The sequence below is a fragment of the Lathamus discolor genome, chromosome 3 (assembly GCF_037157495.1).
Source record: "Lathamus discolor isolate bLatDis1 chromosome 3, bLatDis1.hap1, whole genome shotgun sequence".
Classification (NCBI taxonomy): Eukaryota; Metazoa; Chordata; class Aves; order Psittaciformes; family Psittacidae; genus Lathamus; species Lathamus discolor.
Genome location: NC_088886.1, coordinates 17,978,709 through 18,004,901, shown reverse-complemented (window position 1 = coordinate 18,004,901; position 26,193 = coordinate 17,978,709). Strand labels below are relative to the sequence as shown.

Below are 26,193 nucleotides of genomic sequence, written 5' to 3'. Positions count from 1 at the left end.
TATTATTAACTCATCTAAACTTAGCTTAGTCACAATTTTCTAAAAACTAAAATCTTAAACAAATACCATTTGATTGTAAATTCACCAACATATAGATAAAAAACTGTTACACTGTCTTTTAGCCGTCACTATTCTTGGTTTTTTTAATCCCTCTTCCCCATGTGGCAATTTCTTCTAGAGAACAGAGTAAGATAGGTATGAGTTTCTCCTATCTTTGTGCTCCTACAGTGTTAACTCAGAGTGTTCCCTATAACCTTGATATAAGGTACATTATGAGACCACTGCCCCTAATATATATAACTGAGAAAAAAGGATGCACAGATTTGGTGAGCAGATAACTGTAAAATTTCAGCCAAAATGTTTGTCTCCTCTCAGGAATATTTTTTTAGCTGTTCAGAAAATGTGAGAAATAAACTAAGTCCCTAAAAGAAAACAAGCAACCAAACACACCATCACACAACACTTAAGTTGTTTTGCTGTAGGTTTTTCGGTTTGGGGGGGGGGGGGGGGGGCTTTTTTAATAAAATAAGGGCAACCATAATAATCAAAGTAGATAGGTTGACTGAACTGTTGACAAGCATTCAGCAGTGTTTACTTTATCCTGAAGAAAAGATTTCAAAAGATTGCTCTATGTTCTACTGACAGAAACCTGCTCATTCACAGCTTCGCTATGTCATTAACCTCTTCAGAAAAACCAATACAAAAAATAACCAGGCAATGAACATACTATTCACAACACCGCACAATTTTGTCTTTGCTAATGCAGTACTATCAGCTGCATGTATAGATACTTTACAGTGTCATGACCCCTTTGTTTGTTTTCTCTTGTAATGTTATCAAAAGTTATTTCCTAATTACTTTTCCTAATTACTCAAGTAGATCATCATAAACTATAAGTTCACATATTTCAAGAGCAATTAATGTAAAATTCTAACTGTTCAATGTGGGGTATGCCATTAGGAACCAGAGTGAATAGGAATCCTCCTACTTCCTTCCACATCTGACATTGGGTAAAGACATCTCTTTGCAAGTAAACCAAGTAGGTCACTCCTTTATGCCATTGTCAAAAGCAAACAATGGTTCAAGGGCCTACAAAAGGTGGAGTGAAATGTTATCTCTTAATTCCATAACAAAAGGTGTTTAATGGCAACACTGAAAAGTAACTTGTTAGAAAGTTTTAACAGATTTTTTTTTAGTGAAATAATGTCATTTGCTGACACAAGTGTCAAAAAATTACTTAAGGCAAGATGACATAAACCATATAAAACGACGATGCACCAATATACTTCATATTATCAAAACATACAGTAAAAAATAATTTTCAGTTCAATGACAACTTTCTTCTCTGAGCCTGTCATCTGTAAATTTTTCCCCAATTCTGTCTGAAGACCTCTGATTTGATTATTCTATATAAATGCTGTTGATCTGCAAACTTCTTTTTTGCTTCTTAATCTTCAAATCCATAGTACTAGGCCACCTCCTGCAAATAATTCATATCCATGCATAAAATTCCTCTACCTCAGAAAACCATTGTACCTTTTACTTTTATGGCCACATATCATTATTTCTTTTGTTCCTCTATTATTCTCTGTCCCAAAGTTTTTGCAGTCAGGTTCTGACTCTATTAATCTAAACTAGTGGGCATGATGTTGTTAAACATATCAACTGTTTACATGAAATTAAAATAGTATTAAACCACTATTGACAGTAGAACCATCCTAGTTATTAATCTAAAAACTGGTAAGCTCTTCTTCAGTACAGCTCTTACCCTTCTTAGGTATCTAAATAAACATCACACCAATGACTAAAGCATTGTGAAAACACAAGACCCTTTTGAGAATTTGGTTCTGAATGCTAAGCTCTATATAAAACTTCAGCAATTGACTAGTGAGAAAAAAAAAGCACCTGAAAAGCATATTTAATTGATATGGCATTAGCTTCAATGATATTTAAAGAATAACAAACAGAACATGTCTTTATGTCACAGAACCAATAAATTGAGGCTAAATGAAATTTATTGCTCAAACTCCATTAAAGCTCCACCAACATCAACATCAGCTATGGGACGTCGCACAGATTCAGCTGTGGGATGTCACACTGCTGAATCCTAAACTTTCTGACCAGTGATCCACATGTGACAATCACAATCAGTCACCCAAACCTCAAATGTTACCTTAGACAACATACCAACCCAAGATGAGAGTCCCCAGCTGCAAACCTGCTGCACTGGGGAGGACTGACTCCAAATGGCTGCCCAGTGGGGCTCCTTTCATACCCTGATCTAACCTGAGCTGTGCTCAGACACGGTCATGTAGCCCCCATGGACTCAGGACCTAACTTCCTGCCCCGCACCCTCCAACCAACACCATGTGTATAGGGCAAGAGCTGCGCATGTGGGGAGCTTTCCTGGCTGGAAAGATTTTGAGGGCTTTGGTCAGGCCTTTCTCAGGATGGGTACGCCTGCCACACTGTATCATGAGAAATGAAGCAAAATTGGAACTTCAGCAGAATGATCAAATTTAAATCAATGAGCAACAACAGATAGAATAACAAATATTCTATGCAGCAAGTTTACTCATCCTCTTAACTTTATTTGTGTAGCCTGAAATTGGATTCCATAGAAATACAAAGTTTTTCAGATTGTTGAGATCTGAACCTTTATCTTTCCCTGCAGGCTATTTGTATTAATCTGCTTTTCTTGAAGCACAGAGCTGTTAAAATGTTAAAGCTCATTTAAAATGTGGCTGTATTTCTATCAATGGACCTAGATATTTGAATTATAGATTTTAATTATGTTTTTGTAATTTGGAGATGCTTACTTGGAAATATGTGTAAAAGAAGTATGCAATTAAAGAGCCTTTATTGCTGCTGATCAGTGAATTGCGTCTATATTGACAGCAAGAGATAGCTTAGTATTTAGAAGATTTACATGGCCACTGTTTATTAATAATTAATATGAAAGTCAGCCAGCTTTGTTCCCCTATCTCTATTGGTATTTTGTTGTGAAATTAAAGCAAAGCAGAAGATGTGAAAATGTATAATGCCTTACGCTTTAAGAGTGAGATACAAGAGTATTCCATAATTGAGTAGCACCCATCCTACAAAATCAGTTAAATACATAACTAGAAAATCAGAATTTACATTTAGAATTTTATGTGCTGTACATCTGACATGTCTGACTAACTTTTTCAGTCACTGTTCCCAATGAACCAATGCATGAATAAAAGACCCCTCACCAAATGAATGTTGCTGCTATAGTTAGCATGCCATTGAGACTGTGAATCTCTAAACAGAAAAGGCAGTGTCGATTACCAGTGATGGAGGAAGCCTATTTCTGCAGTCCGCTGAATGCTGCAGCTATGGGATATCTACAGCTCTGGACAGAGAAGGAAGAAAATTAAAAAAGGTAGGAATAAGCATTGCAGTAAAATGGTAATGGTGAACTCCATTTACTTTTCAGGGTATTATTGGATAGCAAGGAGGAGTGTGTTACTCTGTGCTTTGCCTGATTTTGGATAAAAATTCATCTCGTACTATCGAATGCGCTTTGTAATGGAGTGAAGACAGATACAGGATAAAGCTAATCCTTTCACAAATACCAACTCGACAAGATTTTCATAGCAGAAATGCCATGAATAGTTAGGGTCAGAAAGGACTTTAAGATCATCAAGTTCCAAACCCCCTACCATTGGCAGGGATGCCTCACCCTAGTCCATGCCACCCAAGTCTGCGTCCTACCTGGCCTTGAACACTGCCAGGGATGGAACATTTGTCACTTCTTTGAGTATTTAAAATAGACAACTGTGTTCTTTCCTGAAAATGATAATTTATAAGCATTAAGAAAAAAAAGAAAAAAAAAAACAAACCCAAAGTTTAATACAGAAATTACTACAAACTACTTCATAGCAAATATGGTGTGTGTTTCACACTATGCTTGGACCATCATAATTGGGACTAAACTTTCCTCCAGATACACGAATCGCCTTCTAGTGTTTCAGTTTCCTATGGAGTCTCTTGGTTTCCAGCGCACTATGGAACAATACTCCATAGAACAGCAGCGTAAGAACAGCAATCAAATTAAAAAGCATTGAGCAATTTTTTGCCTCTATATTCATGCTTATTTGGGAGTAACTTAGGACTGTTAGTTACTGGTGTTTAGAATTGTTCCTAGAGGAAAAAAAAAAAATCTAAGAAAATCAGATGTCAGGGACATTTGGGGTGGTGTTTAGGATAATAAGGAAAATTGTGACAGTCTCTTATGTCTCAGATATAGAAACAAAATCATGTTTACTTTCGAGTTTGAATACAGGTTTTCAAAGAATCCTTAAAAATACGAAATTTTCATTTCACTGGCCGCTGTCTTTCCATTACGAGCATTTTGGTGGAAAATTATTGACAGCTCAGTAACTACCAGGGTAGCTATCACATTTAAGTACTGCATACGTTAGTAGATGAAGAACTCATAAAAATTAAATGTGTAGTCCTTGAACACATTAGTTGTGAAGGCCACCTTCTGCTTCTGCCTATGAGAAGTGTGACCATTCCTTATTTCACAGCACGAGAATTAAATCTCCATACTACTGTTACAAATTCCACCATTTGTTATCAGTGATAAAAATATCTCTCTTTCTGTCAGAAAGGAGTTAAATAAATCCAAAATCTTAATCCTTTTGCTGGATTAGTCTCAGCATCAAGTCCACAGCAGACACTTTTTTTTTTCCCTCTGTGTATGCCTGTCTATTTACAATGAAGATTAACGTACAATCTCATGTTAGTCTAAACGCATGAATGTCCATAGTCAGTTAGTTCAGACCCTCTGCTTTAATTACAGATGATTTACTTCATCTGACATAGTAAGTTTACTATCCCAGAAGACTAATCTACAGGCAATTCCATGTCATTTCTGCATAATATTGTTGTTACAGTGACAGTGTGGTCCCTGATATTGAGGACCTAGTAACAGTCAAAGGGCAAATAACTAGAGGGGCTTTGCCCAGCTTATCTGTAATGTGAAGTCCTTTATTTTGCTCTAGTATTACATAGGAAGGTGTCCCTGCCCATGGCAGGGGGGTTGGAACTTGACGATCTTAAGGTCCTTTCCAACCTTAACTGTTCTATGATTCTATGATTCTATGATTCTATTTTAGCATAGATTAAAAGGTATTACCTAACCTCATGACAGGAGAAAAATTTAATTACTTTTTTCAGTGAAACATTAAAAAAAGCAACTGTATTTGACCTCACTTGGAGTCCTGTGTACAGTTCTGGTGTCCTCAACATAAAAAGGACATGGAACTGTTGGAACAAGTCCAGAGAAGGGCCACAAGGATGATCAGGGGACTGGAGCACCTCCCGTATGAAGACAAGCTGAGAAAGTTGGGGCTGTTCAGCCTGGAGAAGAGAAGGCTGCGTGGAGACCTCACAGTATCTGAAGGGGGGCTACAAGAAAGTGCAAGGTGTCCCTGCCCATGGCAGGGGGGTTGGAACTAGATGATCTTAAGATCCTTTCCAACCCTAACTATTCTATGATTCTATGATTCTGAGTTATATGCTGTGAGCAACCTTCCACTGAACATTTTGCTAAGACCCAACAGATGAGACACTCAGTGACATATCTCATGAAATTATAAACTTACAAGAACTGTATTGATTAATAGTTTTAAGGTGCAGGGGAAAATCTTTCATGCAGTCTAATTGCCTGAATGATGAAAGCCACACAGCTTCTTGCATTCTTTCTTAGAATCATTGAATGTTTTGGGTTGGAAGGGACCTTAAAGTTCATTCAGTTCCAATCCCCTGCCACAGGCAGGGACACCTTCTACTAGACCAGGTTGTTCAAAGCCCCATGCAACCTGGCCTTGAACACTGCCAGGGATGGGGCAGCCACAGGTTCTCTGGGAAATCTGTTACAGTGCCCCACCACCCTCATTGTAATAAAAATTCTTCCTTATATCCAACATAAGTCTACCCTCTTTTACTTTAAAACCATTGCTCCTTGTCCTGTCACTACAGGCCTTGCTAAAAAGTCTCTTGCCATCCTTCTTTTAAGCCCCTTTATTATACTTAAAGGTCACAATAGACTATCCCTGGAGCCTTCTCTTCTTCAGGCTCAACAGTCTTTTTACATGAGAGGTGTTCCAGCCCTCTGATCATATTTGTGACCATCTGTTGGACTTTCTCTAACAGGTCTGTGTCTTTCTTGCGCTAAGAGTTCCAGAGCTAGATGCAGTACTGCAGGCGGGCTCTCATGAGAGCAGAACAGAGTGGGAGAATCATCCTGTTGCTTTGATCAGGTAAGAACAAATAATTCAATGAATATAGTATGTCTCAACAGCCAAACCGAGTGTAATAGTGACACCCTTCAATTAAAAAATAGTTAAATATAATACAGATTTTTGACATAATATTCAATACCAAAAATTTAAAAAAAATAAATATACTTTTACCCAATATAAAGATGTTCTTTCTATATTGTCTTAGTCATCTACACCCTATGTACTTGTGGTCTACTTCTATGAAGTGATTATAGTTCTATTAGAAATCTATATGCCCCATAAGTCATTAGACAATCCCTAGAGCAAAAATGATGAGCAGGCTCTAAATCCATGTTCCATTTCTCCAATTAGAAACAAATGTACCGGGGGCAGGAGAGGAATTGAGAACTATGTATTTAAAACATTAAGTTCAGACTATGCTGCTGAGACATTATTTGTCAAGAATATAAATGTCCCAGCTCCTGAAAAATTAAACACTTACCACCTGTCATGAAGTTAATCATTCCCTACTATAAAACAAGGTCAGGTATAACCCGTAGAGCAAATACACTTTGCAATGTACTCTGCTGTTGTTAGACCTCAGTGGTCTAGGTGTCCTTTACAAGACCAGGAAGCACAATGGGACACTGGCGACAGGACATGGTCCTAAATTTCCTGTGATGAATCTGACCATGAAAAGCCACCCTGCATCCCCTTCTTGGTGTCAGCTGAGGCCTAAGCTTCTGTCCTACTGATGCAGAGGGTTGACCTATATACAGGGGGGTTGTACAAGGGGGTTTTACAAGGGAGTTGTACAAGGGGGTCGAATTTTGCCTGTTTAACAGAAAGCATTGTTTGCAAATACCTGTCAAGCTTGCCAAGCAGTACCAGGACAGTAGGCTATTGATAAGGAGGAGAAACAGGCTGATAAGGGGAAGAAACAGACTGATAAGGGGGAGGAACAGTTACTTAGTTCCAGTGAAGATCAGCTTTGTGGTTTGGACTTTGACCAGACTCCTAAAAAGCATGCGTGATGGCTAGAGGTGAAAAGTTCAGGCTCGAGGAAGACTCATTTACTTCATCTTGAGACCCTCGGCCATGATCGGGGCCGGGGGGGGGGGGGGGGGGGGGGCACTGCACAGGCGCAAAGGACCTTCTAGCTCATTATAATACAAAGCAGGGATAGGACATGAATATGTATAGGCATATTGTGCAACCTTATGAATATATATAAATGTAGAGAATAAATGTAGAGGGAAACAACACTGAGGTATGCATGCCTTTGGAGGACCTATCCCCCAGGAGTCTCAGCACTAAATAAAAGCATACCTACTTTACAACTTTAACGAGTTGTGGAGTCTATCCGCATATCACTACTAGCTCAAAATCTCACCTCAGGAAGCTGGTGCTTTTTCAAGTCAGTGGCATTAGTGGTCCTTATTAGTCGAGAATGAAACCTTTCTCATTTTTGTTGATTCTGGGTTTGATTTAGCCTGGTTTCTTAAAATCTGGAGACTATGTAACCACATTGTTGTAGTAGATATAGGTGGGTGTTACAACCATATGGCTTTTTCTCTTACAAATAATTTTTTAACTCACTGTCCAACTGCAAGCGAATTTCACTGATTTCTAGACATGTTAAACCATAAATTATTTTTAAATTATTTTCACAATTTATAATCATAAGTCATAATGGCAAATAATGTGATTACAAAGGCACACCTGAAAATGACCCCAAAGAGCTGAATGTGAGTGCAAAAGAGTGACCATCTTCTAAATGCCTTGACTGCAAAATAAGCCTTGGTCAGACCCAGCCATGGAGCAATAGACACAAACCTGTAGGAAAACAATCTGTATTCATTATGGCACTCAAAGAACAGCTGGTTCCCTGTAATTACCCTGTGGGTATTAAGCTGAAGCTACTTCCTTTCACCCTGCACTCAGCAGATATTGTTAGCAGGCAATCACTCCAGTGGCCTTTTCACACCTGGGATGGTTACCATCATTTTCCTTTCTTTTCTTGCTTTAAGGTGTGTTATTTGCCACACTAGCACTTTCTGAAATTACTATTTCATTAATATATTTCAGGATGATCTCACATCAAAACAGAGAAGAAAAAACACAAGCTTTTTTTCACCAGATTAGAAATACAGATTTCACAAGGATAAAACCACCTTATAGAAGGTACACCCTGTCATCAAACACAGCTATCAGCCACAAATCCATTTGATATCACATAACTGAATGTCTCTCTGTTCCACCCCACCCTAGTTTCTCAAAAGTTCTGTTCCCTGGCTAAATTCTGAGATACAGATATCAAGTTTATTTAACTAAAATTGACCTTTCCCTACTGTTTTGTTCCAATTACTGTAACAGAACCAGTCCTTTTCAGGGAGAGATTAATATTGATTCATACATGTCAGCCATACATGGGAATTCCCTAAGATTCAACTGAATTAGAAACTGGAGTCCTGTCACCTCCGGTTTTGTTGTCTAGAAACCTGGCGAATCTTATTTTGTGTTAACATAAAAACCAAATGAAGGCTGTTTATGCTGTCAACAATAGAAACTCTTGCAAACCCACTCGTGCTATGGAATTCTCATGTTTCAGCTGTGAAAACAAGAGAAATGAAGTAAGTGTGGCTGTCATATATAAAATTTTGTTTCCCAATAAATATAGAATAGGTACATGGAGACATTTTTAAATATTTAAATGTGGGGGGTTTATGCTTTTTTAATATTTTTAAGCGGTTATTTTGTTTGTGGTTTTTTTGTCTCTCCTAACAGAAAGGGGGAATGTCAGGGTACTTAATATATTGTGCTCATAACTAACATTGATGGTTTTGGTAAGAATGAGATGCATACCCAAGTCACACGGAACTTCAATGTCAGAACCGAGAAAAAAGCACACATTTGTTTGAGCTTATTTAGGCCAAAGAGACAGCAGTAAAAATAGACATAACTGTTACTTCTTCAGGCAAAATTCTAAATAAACAGATGGACCTTCAAAATCAACCGTATGAGAAATAGTTTTACTAAACAGAAAAGCAAATTTCATAGGCAATTCAAATAAAATTATCTTTCAATCCCTGACACCAAAAAAAAAGTGAAAAGACAAAGGTGTCTAAGCATGAAAGCAGCAATAAAGCACAGACTAGTGAGTCTTTTAAGAGGCATATGAAAGAATTGATCAGGATGCAAGTTTGTGTTGTTATTAGTCATAACTTGGGTATGCAACGTGGGCACTGAACTCAGCATGAACTTCTTTCAGATTCCTTGAAAGTCAGGAGTTATGCACAACTTGTTATACTTTTCAGATATATTGACAGGTATTACCAGAGAGTTCACTGTCCAAACATGAGCACATATCAGATCCACTTGTTGAAAATACAGGTGGAAAAGCTGTGGCATATGGATTTCATACAACATTATCACACAAGGAATCTGTGGAAAACTGGGAGTTAAATATAGAGCTTCTGTTGCCACATACATGCATCTTTTTTTTTTCTGTACACACATAGAAAAAATACAGTTTCCTGGGTTCAGCTGTAACAATTATTTTTCTCCTTCTTAAACTGGGCTTAAACCATGACACAAGGCCAATTTCATTAACTGTACTCCAAATCATGTGGAAAGATAGATGAAAAAATGGTTCCATCAGCCCCTGTATGAAATAGAAGGTTCATGCTAACATGTTTCAGTTACAGATTCTTATATCTCTTTTATCATAGCCACAGCTAAAGTTTAATGTCAGTGGCATAATCTAGAGTTGACCAAAAGCATAACAAAATGCAGAAAGAGCTGACAGAATGCTTCTGACAGAGGCATTTTAATACAAAGAGCTAATGGGGAAAGGTCTTTTGACAGTGCCAGCATTATGGAGAATTTCTGGGCCTCTGATTCATCAGGAAGTGTCCATACTAAATTTCATTAATGTATTGGTCAAAGGTTCTTATTCAGACACCTGACTGCAGAAGATATGTTTCTTTTTCTAAGAAACAATATTCTCCTTACTGAAAAAAATGTTAATAAACTCATTTAATTTTTACCTATCCATATCTGTATTTATCAGTATATGTATGTATATATACATATACACACACATGCACACACATGCATGTACATGTGTACATATATATACACATAAACGTATATAAACACACATGAATATGCACACAGATTCACTCTCACTGTAATCACAAATATTTGGGTTCTAGAAACCAGTAACTGAACAAGCATCACAGACTACATGTTTTCCACTTATTTCAATTTATTGAATCTGGTGGTTTGCTACCAGGAGCACCATTAGATATTTTATAGAATAAAAATGACAATGAGCAGTTTTTTGTAACAAGAGACCTTACTACATGTCCTTCATTTTTAATCAGTTGAAATTATTATTTTTTTATTTATTTATTATTTTATGGTTAAATATGTAAAATATTTGACAAAAAAGATTTATTCTGTTTATTAATGCAGGTTAACACAGTGGTTATGCTGTGTTATTTTAGAATTTAGTTTTATTATTATAACCCATAGCCAGTATTTTACATAAATGGCTAATGTCATGATTTAAATAAAATACATCTATATGCAATTGGATAAAAAATGTAAGCAAATATGCAAAGCTGATATTGTATTTGCATTCCTAGTAAAACATTCAATTTTACTATCAGCAGTCAGGGCATAAGTTAAAAATCCCTATTTTAAAATTTCAAGAACTGTAAGAATACAGTTCAGAAATCATTAATATAAAAATATTTATTTTAAATTACTCAATTATATTTCCTCAGGTCTCAGACACTGCTAATCTTTTAGAATATTTGGTATAATATGCCTTATGCTTTTCATTTTAAATTATGTTACTCATATAAGTCAAAGCCTTTACATGTGTTTTGTGCTTGAAAAATGAAACATTCTTTACTTGAAGCCAGATGCCACCTTTTCTATGCATGTGACACCAGCATATACAACTTCAAAATTGTTAGTGGGTCTGTGTGTGCTGTTTTCAGATACATATATAATTTGATATATATATATCAAATTGTATGATCAGTAAAAAGATCTTATCTTCTCAACCTGCATAAATAAAGAAGGAATTGAGAGTAACAGAGGATGAACTGAGATACAGAGCCATTAATGACCTTAAGAATACTATTATCCATAACAATCATATTGGGATTCTAGAGAGAATCAAGCAACAAAGCATTATTTTGAAGTATTGCTTTTCTTCACAAGGATGTCTGTTGAATAAGGCTGTTGCTACACAATAAAAATTCACAACCAGCATAATGACTAGTAAAACCTGTAGAATCAATCAATCAGAGCTAGAAGACAATAAGAATTGAATTCTGAGATATTGACTATGACCTTAAGGCAACAATAAGAAAATTACAATAAATTCTTGAGTGAACACATTTGGTGTCAGTAGTTCTTTTTTCTGTATGGAAAAAGCACAAATAACCTGTATAAAGAATCATACATTCCAATCAATATTACTTTCTTTTTATAGACAAAAGGCTTCTGTGCTATTCAGTTATTTGTGTAAGGTATAACATGCCACTCATACAGACTTAACACATGAACAAAAAGAAAAACCTGAAAGCCATTCTTGCAGGTTTGGAGTTGACTACTGACCTAGCAACAGTGAGGAAAAATAACAATATAGGGGTTAAAAAAAGAACCTTTTCCTTTTTTTTTTTTTTTTTTTTTGCAACCAAGAAAAATTTTGGTGATTGTTTTCCCTTTTTACGAAAGTTATCAGCATTTGAAATTTGAATATCAGTGACAGTACCAGCAGGGATATTTAAACAAAAATTAAAGGAAAGGTCAAATAAAAGAGCAAAGACCTAAATAACTAAAAATCATCAAAGTTTTAATGAAAATTACCTGATTTCATGCCGAAGATCCTGGCAGACTATCCTGCTGACTGAAGAATGAATCTATTATTAGTGTTGAACAGCTTTTATACTACTTCAGTGATTGCATAAAACCATTCAGTTACAGCCTGTATTATCCTGATTTTTTTAGGGCAATTTAAATGATTTATGAACTTACTAACTGAAATGATGACACACCATATTCTCTAAATAAATGTTCTTTGTTCTAGAGAAAAATATCAGTAGGAGGTTTGATCTAATAATTATCCCTAAAATATTAGATTTTAAAAGTGTGTAAATCCTGGAAACAGATCATAATAATGTTTACTAAAAATAAGATTCACTCTCCTCTTTTCCGTTTGAGTTTCCTTGGGATCTTTGATTAAATACATCAAGCAAGGAAGACGAAATACAAAGAGAGATTGTAAAAAAAAAAAAAGACTCCTGCAGTGTATTACAAAATAAAAAACACAGAAGGCAATCTTGGCATCAATATTCTCTTTTTTTGCCAAGCTGAAACATGCTTGTGTTCTCATGAAACTGACTCCTGAGAACACTACTAATCCTGATGTCCTAGCCAGGACTGTTCCCTAGTATCCTTCCCAGCATTAGCACTTCGCTTACTGAGAGAAACTCTACCCTTGTTTTGAAAACCAATAGTTTAATACTGAGACAACCAAATGGAGTGAGGGAATAAGGGTTAGATCTGACCCTGGTCAGTGTCAAAATAATTTAGAGGCTTTGGAATCCTGTAAGATTTAGCTGACTGATAGATAAATTTCTTGTTCACTGAGATTTCTGCAGGTTCTGTAGGAAGCCAGTATCTCTTAAAACTACACTATTTCATTAGGTCTGGTCATGCTTTTCCAAAGACTTTCAAAGTAGATTGAGGCAGCGCTGCTGGTGTTGTGGATCAGTGTCACAAGTGAGCTCAGTAACTCTTGTGCTCTTGAGTGATAAGTGCTAGCCCTTTACCTACAGCAGACGACTTCTCTGCTGTGTTGCTTCATATACATAACAGAGCTACAGAGAGACATTTTGAAACCCAGAACTCCCTATCTCTCTTCAGCCCTTCCAGTCCACCTCTGAGCCCTTCGTATCTGTCTGTCCTTCTTCCTGGGCCAAAAGTATCTGCAAGAGCTCACTCTTTTATCATTGTCTTTGGAAATATCTTTTATCACTGTCTGTGGAGATATTCCTACCTGGGGCAGAGTTCTTACATAACTGGGATTGAGGGGCCAGACATAAATAGGTGTCCAGTCCTTATCTCCTGCACCTCTGGTATCTCTGGTATCCATCAGAGGAGCTCCTTAGGCTGCCAGTGCCATCGGAGGTAGCCATAGGAACATCAGTGAAAGACTCCTTTGTCTTTATGAGCACCCATTCTCTGTACTTGTCAGTCCATTGAGACTACTAGTAAATTAAACTAAACTCCAATTATAATTAATCTGAAAACATTTGTCAAAGTCTTTTGTTATGTATACATAGCTTCTCAGTTTAAATTGTTCCTTTATTTCCACCATTTCACAAGCACATGCCTTACAGAGGTTCCCCTACTTGATAGCTACCTGGTATGTGCTTAGGCCCTAAAGATAAAACATTGTCCAAGTTAGACCTGGAAATGTAGACATTTAATGGGACTTTTTGCTCAGGTATGTACTTCTGCAAGCAGTTTCACCAAAGCCTGTTGTTTAACTTGAATCACGTCTTTGTTATACCCAACTAACTAGACTAAGAGAGACTGTTAAAGTATATCACAATCAGAAATTAAATTCACTGATATTTTTCAGATACAGACATTCTTTTAAAATGTCCAACCTTTTTTTTTTTTTTTTTGACTTTAATTAAACAATGTTTCTTGTTTCTCTGTAGAAAAGTACTGCTGTTGATTCCTCCAGACCAAAATCACCATCGTTTTGTCCTGTGTACCTATGCTGCCTGTAGCAATGAGGCCACTGTACCGGACTACAAGTATAATTTTTTCAGAGGAAATCTATCAACTCCCAACACAAGAAACTATCTTTGAGCTGCTTTTCTCTGTTCCCAGCCTGTGAGCCACTAGGTTTGTGTATTCAGTAGTTTATCCTTTTGTAAACATTCCGAGAATGATGATCCATCTGATTACTGTATCTTTTACTGACCAGGTTGAATGGCAAACTCCCTAAAGCAAGCTGACCAATTACAATGTAGTGCAGAAGCAATTTACTGATACAGTGAATTTCTGGAAAAGGCAGACAGAACTCTTCCTGCTATTTATTCCCTATTGATGCAGCTATTGTGGAAGGCAAACATGTTTGCTCTTTGATGCATTTATAATTCCAACTCTCAGTTGGCCAGCAATGATACTCTGCATGCCCAAAGGAGTAGATGCTCTGAAAAGTTTGCTAAGCTACCTGTTGAAAGCTGCTTCACCCATTACAGTTAGCCAGCTACAGCCCATTTGTCTCCTCAATTTCTACAGTACTAATTTGCCTCATTCCTTTCTTTGATATATCCTGTTCCACTCCTCTGTCACTACCTTACTCACCTTTTGTGGGTTTTGTGTGTGAAGTTTCATGCTAAGGAAACTAAGGTCTACGTCTGAGAAATAAGCTCCTTCGTTTCCAAAGAAATTTTATCTCAAAAATACAACAGTTCTGGTACTTCCAATACCAAATGAGCCCTTCCAAAAATTGTCAGTGATCATCAGTTTCTAGAGTGTGATCAAACGTATAGAAAATAACAACCAAGAAATGCCATAGCACCATTTTCCTTAGACCTTTGAAAGGTATGATGGCAGACATCTCTTTTCAGCCCTACAAAAACATTTGCATTGGAAGAAGTTGTTGGAGACATTTTATTAGTTATTCTCAGTGCCTTAAAATCCCTAAATTATCAGCTCAAAGGAACCTCAGGAAGAGCACAAGGAAATGTCATTCCAGACTGTACACCAAGGTGAATATTGCAGATCAGGGAATGTTGATGTGTACCTCCCACAACTGAACCCTCTAGGGTTTTTTTATTGACATTGCCTGTCAGCAGTATACATGTATCAAGAAGTCTAGTGATAAGTGTGGGCTAAAATATTGTTATAGGTTACAAAACCACAACCAACTTATGTTGGCTCTGCTTTACACAAGTGTTAAAACATATTAGTGAGTGTTCTTCTACAGTCTTCAGGCTTGCTTACTTTACCCTATAGGTTCAGTCACAAGAGGATTCTGAACATATGAGAAAAATAGAGTATGTTCTAATACAAAATAACCTTTATTTTGATAGTGTTATTTTCTAATACTTTTATACTTACCTCAGAGGATTTTCAATGGTTACTAAAACCTAGTCTACTGTCATAAGCACCACATCTTATAACCCTTTTCCCCTATTCATAGGATTGGTAAGGTTTCATAACTTAAAAAGTCCTAGAACAGTTTTACCTTAATGACTAGAAACCCTTTTAAAATAGCCAGCCTGAATTTGTTGTAGCCAGTTTATACTAATTGGTTTTTATGACAGTGATGGCTTTTGTTTTAAATAGTTCATCTCACTTAATCATATGTATATTGACAGAAACTGTATCCTCTTTCATCTGTTTTTTTTTTTTTTAACATGACAAACATTTCTGCCTTAAAAGAAAAAACAAGGTTTAAGCTCTTCTTTTTCCTGATTTTTGACATCTGTTTCAGATTTTAAACCATTTTGTTTGAACAAAACTACACAATATCCCTGAGGAGATTTCCTCGGGACCTTATTTGATAGCATGAATACTTCCCTATCACAGTAGAAATTACCTCTTCTGATACAGAGTAGGTTCTTTGCATAATTTCACAATCACTCTTTCCATCCTGGTAACCTCTCTAGTCATTCTGTTTGGATTTGAATTCTTTTGTCTGGGGAACTGATTTACATAAGAGGCACAGCACTCCCATTGTGTATTAAAATAACAAATTATAAGCTCAGTTTTCCTTGCCAAAATATTTACTAATACTAACTACAGGAGCCACCTTCTATAAAATACTGACACAGCATTCTCACTAATTTAGAGGTGCTTTCCTGGCATCTCTCTTCATAGATCAGTGGCAATGAATGCAATGAAAAACTGTGACAATTATTAAATTTCCTGTAAGAGGATATTTCCTTCAAAGAATTATAGGGACTACAACACTGCCATATAATCAACATAACCAGCCCACCATTCCCAACTTATAACAATGTTGGTAACATCAGTTGCAATTATTTAGTGTACTGCAATACATGATTAAAACAGTGTTACATATGTATTTGTCTTTTTTGGCTCTATCCTGTAATGTTAAAAGCTCCACTCTTTGGGGAGCTAAGCACACTACAGAATCAATTTGTTTGCTCATGGACTTAGCTGATCTTATAGGTATAGATTAAAATACTGGTGACAGTAGATTTTTTAAGTGCTCCTTCCCATAATTTATGCATCAGTTGTTTTTATCACATGCTTGTTTTATGCTCTGAATTCTAGATAGGAAGGTAAAGGAAAGTCTAAATTTTATCTTTAAAAAACATATTATGCTTTAAGATCTCTCATAAAAAAATTGGTCTCGGTTAATAAGTGTGCTCCTCAGTGCCAATCTTTGGCTTCATCCCCACATTTTATAGTTTTGTTTATAATGATGAAGGGGTGTGGATACAAAGCAGCTGGTTTTTGCCTCGTTGGCACAAAACAGTAAGGGAAAAAAACAGAAATGCGAGCAAAGAGTCCATATAGTGATAATGTGTTCTTGGCTTAAGATAAAAGTTGGACTCCATCTAATTTAAGTGGAAATAGACTATGTAATTTAAGAACTGAAAAAGATGAAGCTACTGGACATTATGGAAAACAATTGCCACATATATTTAAGTAAAACTAAACTTTAAAATCACTGTGTCTCCTGCCATAGCACTTACCAGAATAAAAACAGGTAGCACAACATTTTCTTACTGAATAGCTAAGAAATAATGACAATTTTTCCATCGAGTTTGAAGTAATCTTCATTTTAATATTCTTTGTTTTTCTCTTTAATATGTGCTTTTCCCGTTCTCTGTCCTGTTATCTTGATTTTAATCATTCTATATCTTTCATGGACCTACACTACTTGACCTTGATCCCGTTCAGATCAGTGTTAGACAACGGCGCAGGATAAAGGTCTTCACCTCTGGCTCTTTGGTATTTACAGAAATATGCATTACCCAGTTAATCAAAAGCAGAATAATATGTTCTCTGCTTTTTAGTGGGATCTTGATTATAAGAGGGAATGCCATTTTCAAATTAAAAAAAAAAAGGGGGGGGGGGAATTTATTGATTTGAGATTTAATTTTTTTCTACACCATTACAGTCTCCTGCTGAAATTTCCTTCAACACGTTTCTAAATACTACATGCAGTATGTGTAGCTCACTGCTGGCTTTATGTTATTTTTATTGAGACCATTTAATTCTTGTTAATTGTAAACACCTAGTCCCAGTGTTGGGTTGGTCATCCTGGGTTAGTTCTCACTGGTAGCAGCGCTTGTTAAGTTTTGCCAGAGATACAATGGGTCATCTGTGTATGGCTTGGATGCTATTGACCTGGATACATGGAAAGAGAGCTGCTACTTGTAACAGTGCCATCAGTTCTTTTGGAGACAACTCCCTCACCAAAAGAGAGAAAAAAAGAGGTCTTCTGTCATTTTCTGTCTGACACCACTGCGTTACCAACATCCTACCAGAAAAGATTCAAAATGGGACATAATCTGCTGGAATCTCTCACACCCTTCACCCTTCTTCAGCCACACGGATTTTGACGTGGCGTGGATGTTAAAATTAATAGAGGTAACTTTCCTTCCCCTTTACACTTAATATGTCAAGTCTCACCTGTGATCTTTAGGGGCTGAAATGAAGAGCAAAGGAAAAGGAGACCCTTCTGTTGGCACTATTTGGAGTGTCACCTTTCTTTCTTGCTGATATGATTCAGCTGAGTCAATGAAGGCTTGTGCTTTCCCCTTCCTTACTTCTCCATTCAGTTCAGGACTGTGTCCCTGAGAGATCATTTTCATTAGGTAAAAGATCGGTGAGGGAATGAACAGACCAATTAGACTTCAGATCCCTTAGCCTGGGAAAGCTCACAGTGAAGAAACAGGGATTAAATATACAGTGCGAGGTTCGTAACAAGGTCACCATGTTCTGCACTACTTGCTAATAGGACTATATTTTAGAAGGAAACTTTGCAGTTAGGTTTTTATTTGGAGGACTAAATAAACAGCTTTTCATTTGTTTCAGGTAGCTTGTGGCTCTTTTGACTTCCTGGCTCATTTCTTGAAAAGAATAGGCAAAAGACAGAAATAAACACAAGAAACACTTTCTGTAGGATTTTGTAAATTAAAGTAAATTGAAACCTATGTACATACCCAAATAAATATTAGTTATATGATTAGAGATTTATAAAATTTAACAGTGCTTCTGTAACGATGGCTGAGAAGAGAAAAATTTCTCAAAGACCTGATTAAAAGAGCTGAAATGAAATACAACTCCATCTTTCATGATTTTAGTAAGATAATTTTGGTTCAGTGTTGACTAATACAGAATAATAAGAATAAAATATGCTGCCTCAGTCTCTGTATTATTGGCTTTACATTATTGGTCCTGACAGCTGGCTTTTAAAGTGCAGTAAATACTGGGAAATGCTGTTCTGTTAAGACAAGCCTCTTCATCAAGCATATTTCCAAATCACACTTTATTTTCAAAATGTGTTTAATTTCTCCATATATGGCAAAGAAACCCACTGCAAAATTGACCTGAGACAGAGTGCCCTCTACTGCATGTATTTATAAAAGGAAAATAAAGCAAGTTCCTTAAAAATAAAATCTTTACAGACTGAGACCAGCAGTTTTGTCACAGGCCACTGGATGTTGAACTAAATATGATATACGTATAGACATATATCATTCTTACCTTCTTCCAATGAGATGGATACCACTGAAGAAGTTTAAAATCAGTATGAAAGTTGCTCAAAATGTTTCATGGTTTTAAATAAAATCAGCATGTGTATTTTCATACCAAAATGGTCTGAGTTTATAGGTTGAAGAGTTATTAGGGAAGTTAAGAATCTGTCCTATATTGCCCTGCTGCCACCCCTTTCTCTTTGCTGACAGGAGGGATCTATAACAATGTGAAGTGAAAAGGTCTCTCTGCATACAGTTTTTTTCCTCAGTCCTTAGTCTCCCATACTCCCTTATTCCTCCCCTTCTATTTGCCATGTCCTTGAAAAACCTGTTCGATGTTACTGAGCTATACCTCTTACAAATTATTAAGGTATTTCACCACTGCTGTCACAAAAGATTAGAAACTGAGAGGTTACAAACGTATTATGAAAGCAATTCTACAGAAAAGCACATATTCTCATGCAGACCTATATTTTTGAAGTTTTCTTTTGTTTTTTCTTTTCTCAGTCTGAATTGGGCCAGCCTAATGCTGAGGTTTGTGATGGACCAAATACCTGCAACTTCTGTTAAAATTCGTAGTCACCCTTACTGTTCAGTCACTCAGGCATTAGAAAACTGCTTCTGAAAACACTAACATTAAACTAACATTAAACCTTCTGAGACACTTTTGAAATGTCCGGACTTGTACAATGAAGTCCATGATTTGCCAGCAGTATCTGTGGAGCCACAATTTCATTCTTAGTGTCTCAGCTTATGTCTTGATAAGCCACACAGAAAGCAATTAATTGTATCTTGCTGCATGATCAAAGGTGTTTCCTGTTAGCCCTCTGCAATCAAACATGGTGTTTGAATACGTTAGGACATTTTTATGTTACTAAGGGCAGCGTAGAGGTAGGTAATAAATAATGTTTTCTAAAGCAACATAATCAATTACCAATAGTTCTTTAAACAGAAACACAAGCAGGCATTTCCATAGTACACAGTGCATATATGGCCTTGTATATATTCTATGGATTTGTTCCCACATCTGAAACTTTCTTTTAAGGAAACCCTTGTTGATAATTTACGACTTCCATGGGTGATATCTCTGTATTTGCTTTCCCTTTGCTTCATACCTGTAAATCTTGTATCTTGTGCTAAATCCCTGTCGACTTCTGTCCACAAAATCTGTGTATTCCTGTGAGCGATGGAAGGGTCCCTTATCAGACAGGAGCCAGTCGAAGGGGCTTGTGGCATGCTGATCCGAAACGGCAGCAACAGCTAAAACCCAGCAATGAAGACTCAGTGCTATCCACTCCCATAGAGCCATCAGAGAGAACAATTCAGCACCAGCACTGCATCGCCATATCATGCTTCCACTGGGGACTTAGAGCCTTCATTCTCTTAGCTTTCCCTCAACACCTAGACAAAATACACAGTCAATTAGATAAGCACACACTAGGCATCCCTTGGAAGTAGAAACAAGTTTCCTTTCTTTCTGCTTAAAGAGATAGTGGCCTCTACTTTATTACACTTTACATTAGCATAAACCCCACTAGGCTAGTTAACAGTGGAGTGTTTCAGTGCTTCAAACACGGTGAAACTAATGTCTTCATTAGCATCATCAGTAATAATATTTACTGTTGAAGGGAAACCTTTACATACTGGCAGGGGAGGGATTGTTGGGTATTTTTCCAATAATTATAATCATTAATAAAAAATATGCAACACAAGAATTATTGCCTGTTAGAATCACTACAAAATCATTCATCAATGTCTATGCATAAGGTTGCAGTTCAGATACTGGACAGAAAACAGATGAGATTCAAAAGACCCACATTGCCTTTTTTTTTTTTTTTCCCTATGTCTTTGGAAATGTCACTTAATGGCTTGTCTTCACTACAAACGTAGTTAACAGACACATTAGTCTATTCAAACTACTGTAGCTGGACAAAGAGTGACTGCATTGATCAGTAGCACTGAAGCTACCCACAGTGATGAGTTCAATAAGTTATTAAAGCTCCAGACTCTGCAGTTTTGAATATCCCTTACAGCAGCACTTAACTTTCAGTCCAATTCACTCCAAAACAATGAATCAGAAGCACTATTTAAATGGGGCCTAAACAATGGTTTGTGTGTTCACTCAAAAAGCAAGTATTAACCATAGAGAGCCTCATGTAGGAACTCAGTGAAGACAAGCCACAGTTTCTCTCTATACCTCAGTCCCATACCTGTGAAATGGGATAATGATTCTATATCTTGCTCAGATTTTGTGAAAACATTTATGCGAGAGCATGAAGTTCTCAGAAATACTGAAATAACAAAGTCATGTAGATTCCTAAAAATATAGAAAAAAATACTCTAGTTTTCTATGTAAGATAAAACAGCACAGAATTAATTAAAATATATTAATGTAAGAGCATTCCTTTTTCTGAGTGATGAATGTACAGCAACAAACATTTTTTAATTCACATTCACTCAAACCAGCACTCATGACATCTTTACAGTGCCCCTTACTATGATTTTCTTTATTTGGCAAAAGAAGAATTTCTTTATCATCAATAATTTAAAGAATGTTTCCAATAGCACAGTTCTGCACACTCAGTACCACCTGTCCATTATTCTGGAAATGGTGTAGCTGAATAAATATGCTCTGCACATATTTGAGACATGAATATTCTGAAGAGTCTTTTGTATAGATTATGAACATATCAGCTGCAAGAAGTTAGCTGCCTCAAGAAGTGCATGGAAGCTCATATGAACCAAAGGAGTTTATAGTCTAATATAATAATCTGTCTATATCACCAAAGAAATAGTTAAGGTTTATTGTCTTTTTAGGTACAAGTGTAACTGTTTGTAACATGATCTGGACTTGGATCTAAATCTACCCTCTGTCAGCTTAAATCCATTCTCCTTTGTCCTGCTACTACAGGCCCTTGTAAAAAGTCCCTCTACAAACCTCCTGTAGGCCCCTTTTACATGTTGGAAGACTGCAATAAGGTCTTTCCTGGTCCTTCTCTTCTCCAGGCTGAACAAGTCCAGCTCTCTCAGCCTGCCCCTATAGCAGAGGTGCTCCAGTCCTCAGAGGATCTTTGTGGCCTCCCCTCCTCTGGACTTCCTTGAGCAGCTCCACATCCCTCTTGTGTTGGGGACCCCAAAGCTGACTGCAGGGTTTCAGGACACAAGAGCAGAGTAGAGGAGGAGAACCCCCTCCCTCGACCTCCTGGCCATGGTCCTTCTGATGCAGCCTAGGACACAGTTGACTTTCTGGGCTGCAAGTACACACTGCCATGTTTAGCTTCTCATCAACCAATACTCCCCAAGTCCTTCTCCTTTGTTTTGCATCACAACAGAGTGAAAATCCACAGATACATTTGTATTTTTACCTATAAATCAGGGAAAAATATATTGGACAGCATACTCTTTCACCTCCATCATCCTTTTCATAGATTAGGAAGACCCTGGGCATACTTTCTTGTCATTAAATGAAACTACAAAGAGCATAATGAGAATTTTAATTTCCATACGTACTGCTGTTATAAAATCACTAGCTAAGACTTAACATTCTATTTTTCCTGAATCATCTTTTCAACTGAAAATAATCATGTAATGGTTTAAATTACAAGAGGTAGGAGTTTACTTTCCTAAGTATTCCTTAACACTAAAGTGTTTGAGGCCATTAAACTGTAATGATGACTAATTGAGTCCCTTTTGAATTCAAAATTATAATATTAGGATTGAAAAATGAATTACTTTGTATATGTACCATTCCCCTAAACTAGATCAAAAGAACACTTGAAAACGAATAGGTAAGAGCCATGTCCTATGTTTGCCTTAATGCTATACCTCACAGCATTTCATAAAGGCAAAAATGCCTTTAAAGAACCTGTGTAGTTACAGAAGTAAATAATCTCCTTGTTATAAAGATATATGAAGGTATTTTCTAAAAGAATATAAGTATACTGCTAGTCCTTAGGGAGAGCAAAATAATGTGTGCATTTCTAACTGATACTTATCCACTTGTCTATATTGTGTTATCGTTGTAGAATCAGTCTGCATAGCATTAATTCTCATAACACCCTTGAGAGGTAAACTTTTACCTCAATTTAACAAATAAGGAACTGAGACATGAAAAGACCAAGGCTAAGATTATTTTTTTTAGCTGTTAGAGGGATTTTAATGTGTATTTCGTACTAAAAATCATTCAGAAAATTCAAGCCAAAAGAATTTTCCTAAAGTTACAGTGTGAAAAATCTCAGAATTTTAAATATTCAAATTCTCTAATGAATGCAAATGTCCTGAAAACATTTTTTGAATACTGTTATAGGCATGTGGAACATACAGAGATTGGAGTTACAACAGCCATCACGGAACTCCAGGGAGGAACAATCTGAATTAAATTTGCAGTAGAGTACCTGCTGGTTTTCAGGAGGGATAAAAATAAATGAACACCTGTTAAGTAATAGAGCTGGAAGATTTTAAAGTGGAGAAGACACTCTGTAGAGAAGACCACTTCAAACAAAACTGTCATGTCAATATGCCACCTCTTTGATGAGCTAGGTTAGAGAACAATTATCAATTATAGATGCTCAGCACACCTACTTTCTGTTATCTCCAGGGTTTCACCCAGTTACCACTTCAAAATTCTAATAAGTTTTCAGTACTTTCTCTTCTAAATTCTGAGGTTCAAGTGAGTTCAAGAAGCATAATGGACTAAATTCTTTGTTAGAAGAATATTTTCCTCACTAGCAATAATGCAAATTGATTTGACTCAGCAATTTCTGGAAATCCCATAGCTAAGCCTTAGCTTCCATGAACATGTAAAGGGTGCTGATGGCTGGTAAAATCCATGCATTTATATCACCCAAGAACAGAGCACTGGCAAGTGCAAAACAAACAATGTCTCTCTCTGTTATGCAAGTCTGGAAAGTACTGTGGCCTTGGTCTGAGATGCTCTCTCCTCTGTTATACATGGAACAGTGACATTGCAATCTCTCAGCACCATAGAAAGGAGCACAGCCTTGTCTCTGTCATTCGCTCTTTCCTTCTGAATCTCACAGAGATGTTCCTCTGACAGCAGAAATAAAGAAGACGAGGGTCTGTCTGAAGACTTTGGTTTTTATGTTCACTACAATTCCATGAAAATGCTGAAATGTCCAAGCTCTCCATTGCAAGCTGAGAATCCTCTATGCTGACATGGAATTCTCCTGGCTGTAACTTCTCATAATGATGAAATAAAAATTTAAGATTGTTATTCTCAGATACATTCTTTCAAATAAAAGAAATAAGCAACTTATCAGGAAACACCATGTTCATCTCTCCACAAGAGTTAGAAACCTTAATGTCTCTAAAGTGGTGCACTTTTATGCAAAACAAAAAGCCTAGCTTTTCTGGACTGATCCATGTAGTCATTAATAAGTATATATCCCTTTAAAAACAAAGAAAAAAATCTGATAACGGATAGTGTAATACAACCAATTCTGTTTGTAGGTAGTTAGATTTCAGTAAGATCATAATTTTATAATTTCTGAGGTTTTTTCATATTCCATTTTTCCACTCACTTATAAGCCTTAGGGCTTTTAAAGTTACTACTTTTTATGAAATATGATAAGAGGTGTAACAGGGTACACTTGATATAGGGGCCGGGGGAGTTAAACAATGTACGGCTCTCCCTGCCACCAGGTATGATACACATGAACTGAACAGTACAGCTTGTGCCATTATGCAAATAGGAGGCATCTGGATAGACATATATTTGCCAACAGATGATTCTCAGTGAGGGGGTCAAATCAGCTTGTTCTCTGTAATTTGTCGTGAGCTACAATAAGTCTCTACCTAGGAACTGTCCTCAGCAGAGACTCAAAAGTAGGTGCATTGGCAAATATGAAATGAGAAAATAATTCTATGATGATGTCTAATATCCTTAAGTAAGTTTTATGTTCCAGGCTTAAAAATAAGCGGGGTCCTCATATCAGGTCCTGGTATCTGCTTTGACTGTGAGCAACCTAAAGCAACATCTTTTCTTTGATCAAATAGAGCTTCATCCACTCCTGGATTTCAGCTTTCTTCTCTCTTTGCTATGTGAAACAAGGACAAGACCCCTGTAACTATGTTCTCAAAAGTCGAAACAGAGAACAAAAGAACCTCTGAATCTTTTCTTTTTTTTTAACAATCCTGCAATTTTTCTCCTCATGCCAGCCATCAGAGAAGAAGAGAAATATAAAATGCACCTACAGAAAAAGAGAGCATATGTCAGATCGACCTCTGCAGCCTCAGACCTGCCTCAGGTCTGTCTGGAACATGAGAGTTGATTGCTGCAGGTTACAGCTATTGAACACAAAACATGCCTAGGTGTTTGCACTGTCCCTGCAGAATTTCAGTCCTGCAAGTGCCTGTGAGTCTTTAATTGGATGCACCCACACGATTTCTATTGCATCCTGGTACAGCTAGTGCTGATCTCTTTAGCCCTCAAAATACGCACTGGCTGTCAGGTGTACTGAGGTAATTGTTTTAATGCCTGATATTTGTAAAAGACCTAATTTTTATCTTTGCTGCCCAGATCATGATGTATAAATTCCCTCAGGCACTTTTTCAATCTGTTAATCTAAGTTTATCCTCCTGTGCAAATGGATCCTTATGTGCTTTAACTGATAACGTAAGGGCAGCGTCCCCAAATTGCAATTTCAGTCTTTTTTGCCTTAACAAGTCAATCTGTTCCTTCAACAAATACACTGAAGGGAAGAAATTAGCTGTCAGGGCTCTGAGTGCACAGACAGGCCTCAATGATCCTGACCAGCCTCATGTGGTACCTCTGCCTGCCCTGGAGGCTGACTGGGGTCTCCTGGACCTTCTGTCTCTGCGTGAGTGGTGTTGGTGTGACTGCCACAGCGCCCTCATTGGTGCTCGGGCTTGCTGGCTCGACCTCAGGCCTGGCTGCACACATCTTTGCCTGGAGATCACTGGCGCAGCTTGGCTCCCAGCTTGGCTGCAGATCCTGGCTGCTTTAGCCTTTGTTCTGCACTCATGAGCCATGAGGAGTCACTCTACCGTGTAAAGGCAGAATGCATGGTTTATGAAAGCACTTGCAAGCATCAAGCATAAATTGTGAAGGTGCACAACAGAGAGAAAGAATCCCCCCGTCTTCATGGTGTCTCAATTCCTTATCTTTAGATAGGAGC

General features: G+C 37.1%; 1 protein-coding gene across 2 annotated transcripts in view; it reads right to left on the bottom strand.

The window, feature by feature from the left end:
- The window catches only part of BRINP3 (BMP/retinoic acid inducible neural specific 3), a 211,659-nt gene that overhangs the window by 175,036 nt on the left and 10,430 nt on the right, over positions 1 to 26,193 (bottom strand). For both annotated transcript variants that reach the window (XM_065672591.1, XM_065672592.1), the window contains exon 2: positions 20,152 to 20,437. In XM_065672591.1, coding sequence (XP_065528663.1) covers positions 20,152 to 20,387 — 236 coding nt within the window. In that variant the 5' untranslated portion in view covers positions 20,388 to 20,437. The remainder of the gene's footprint in view (positions 1 to 20,151; positions 20,438 to 26,193) is intronic.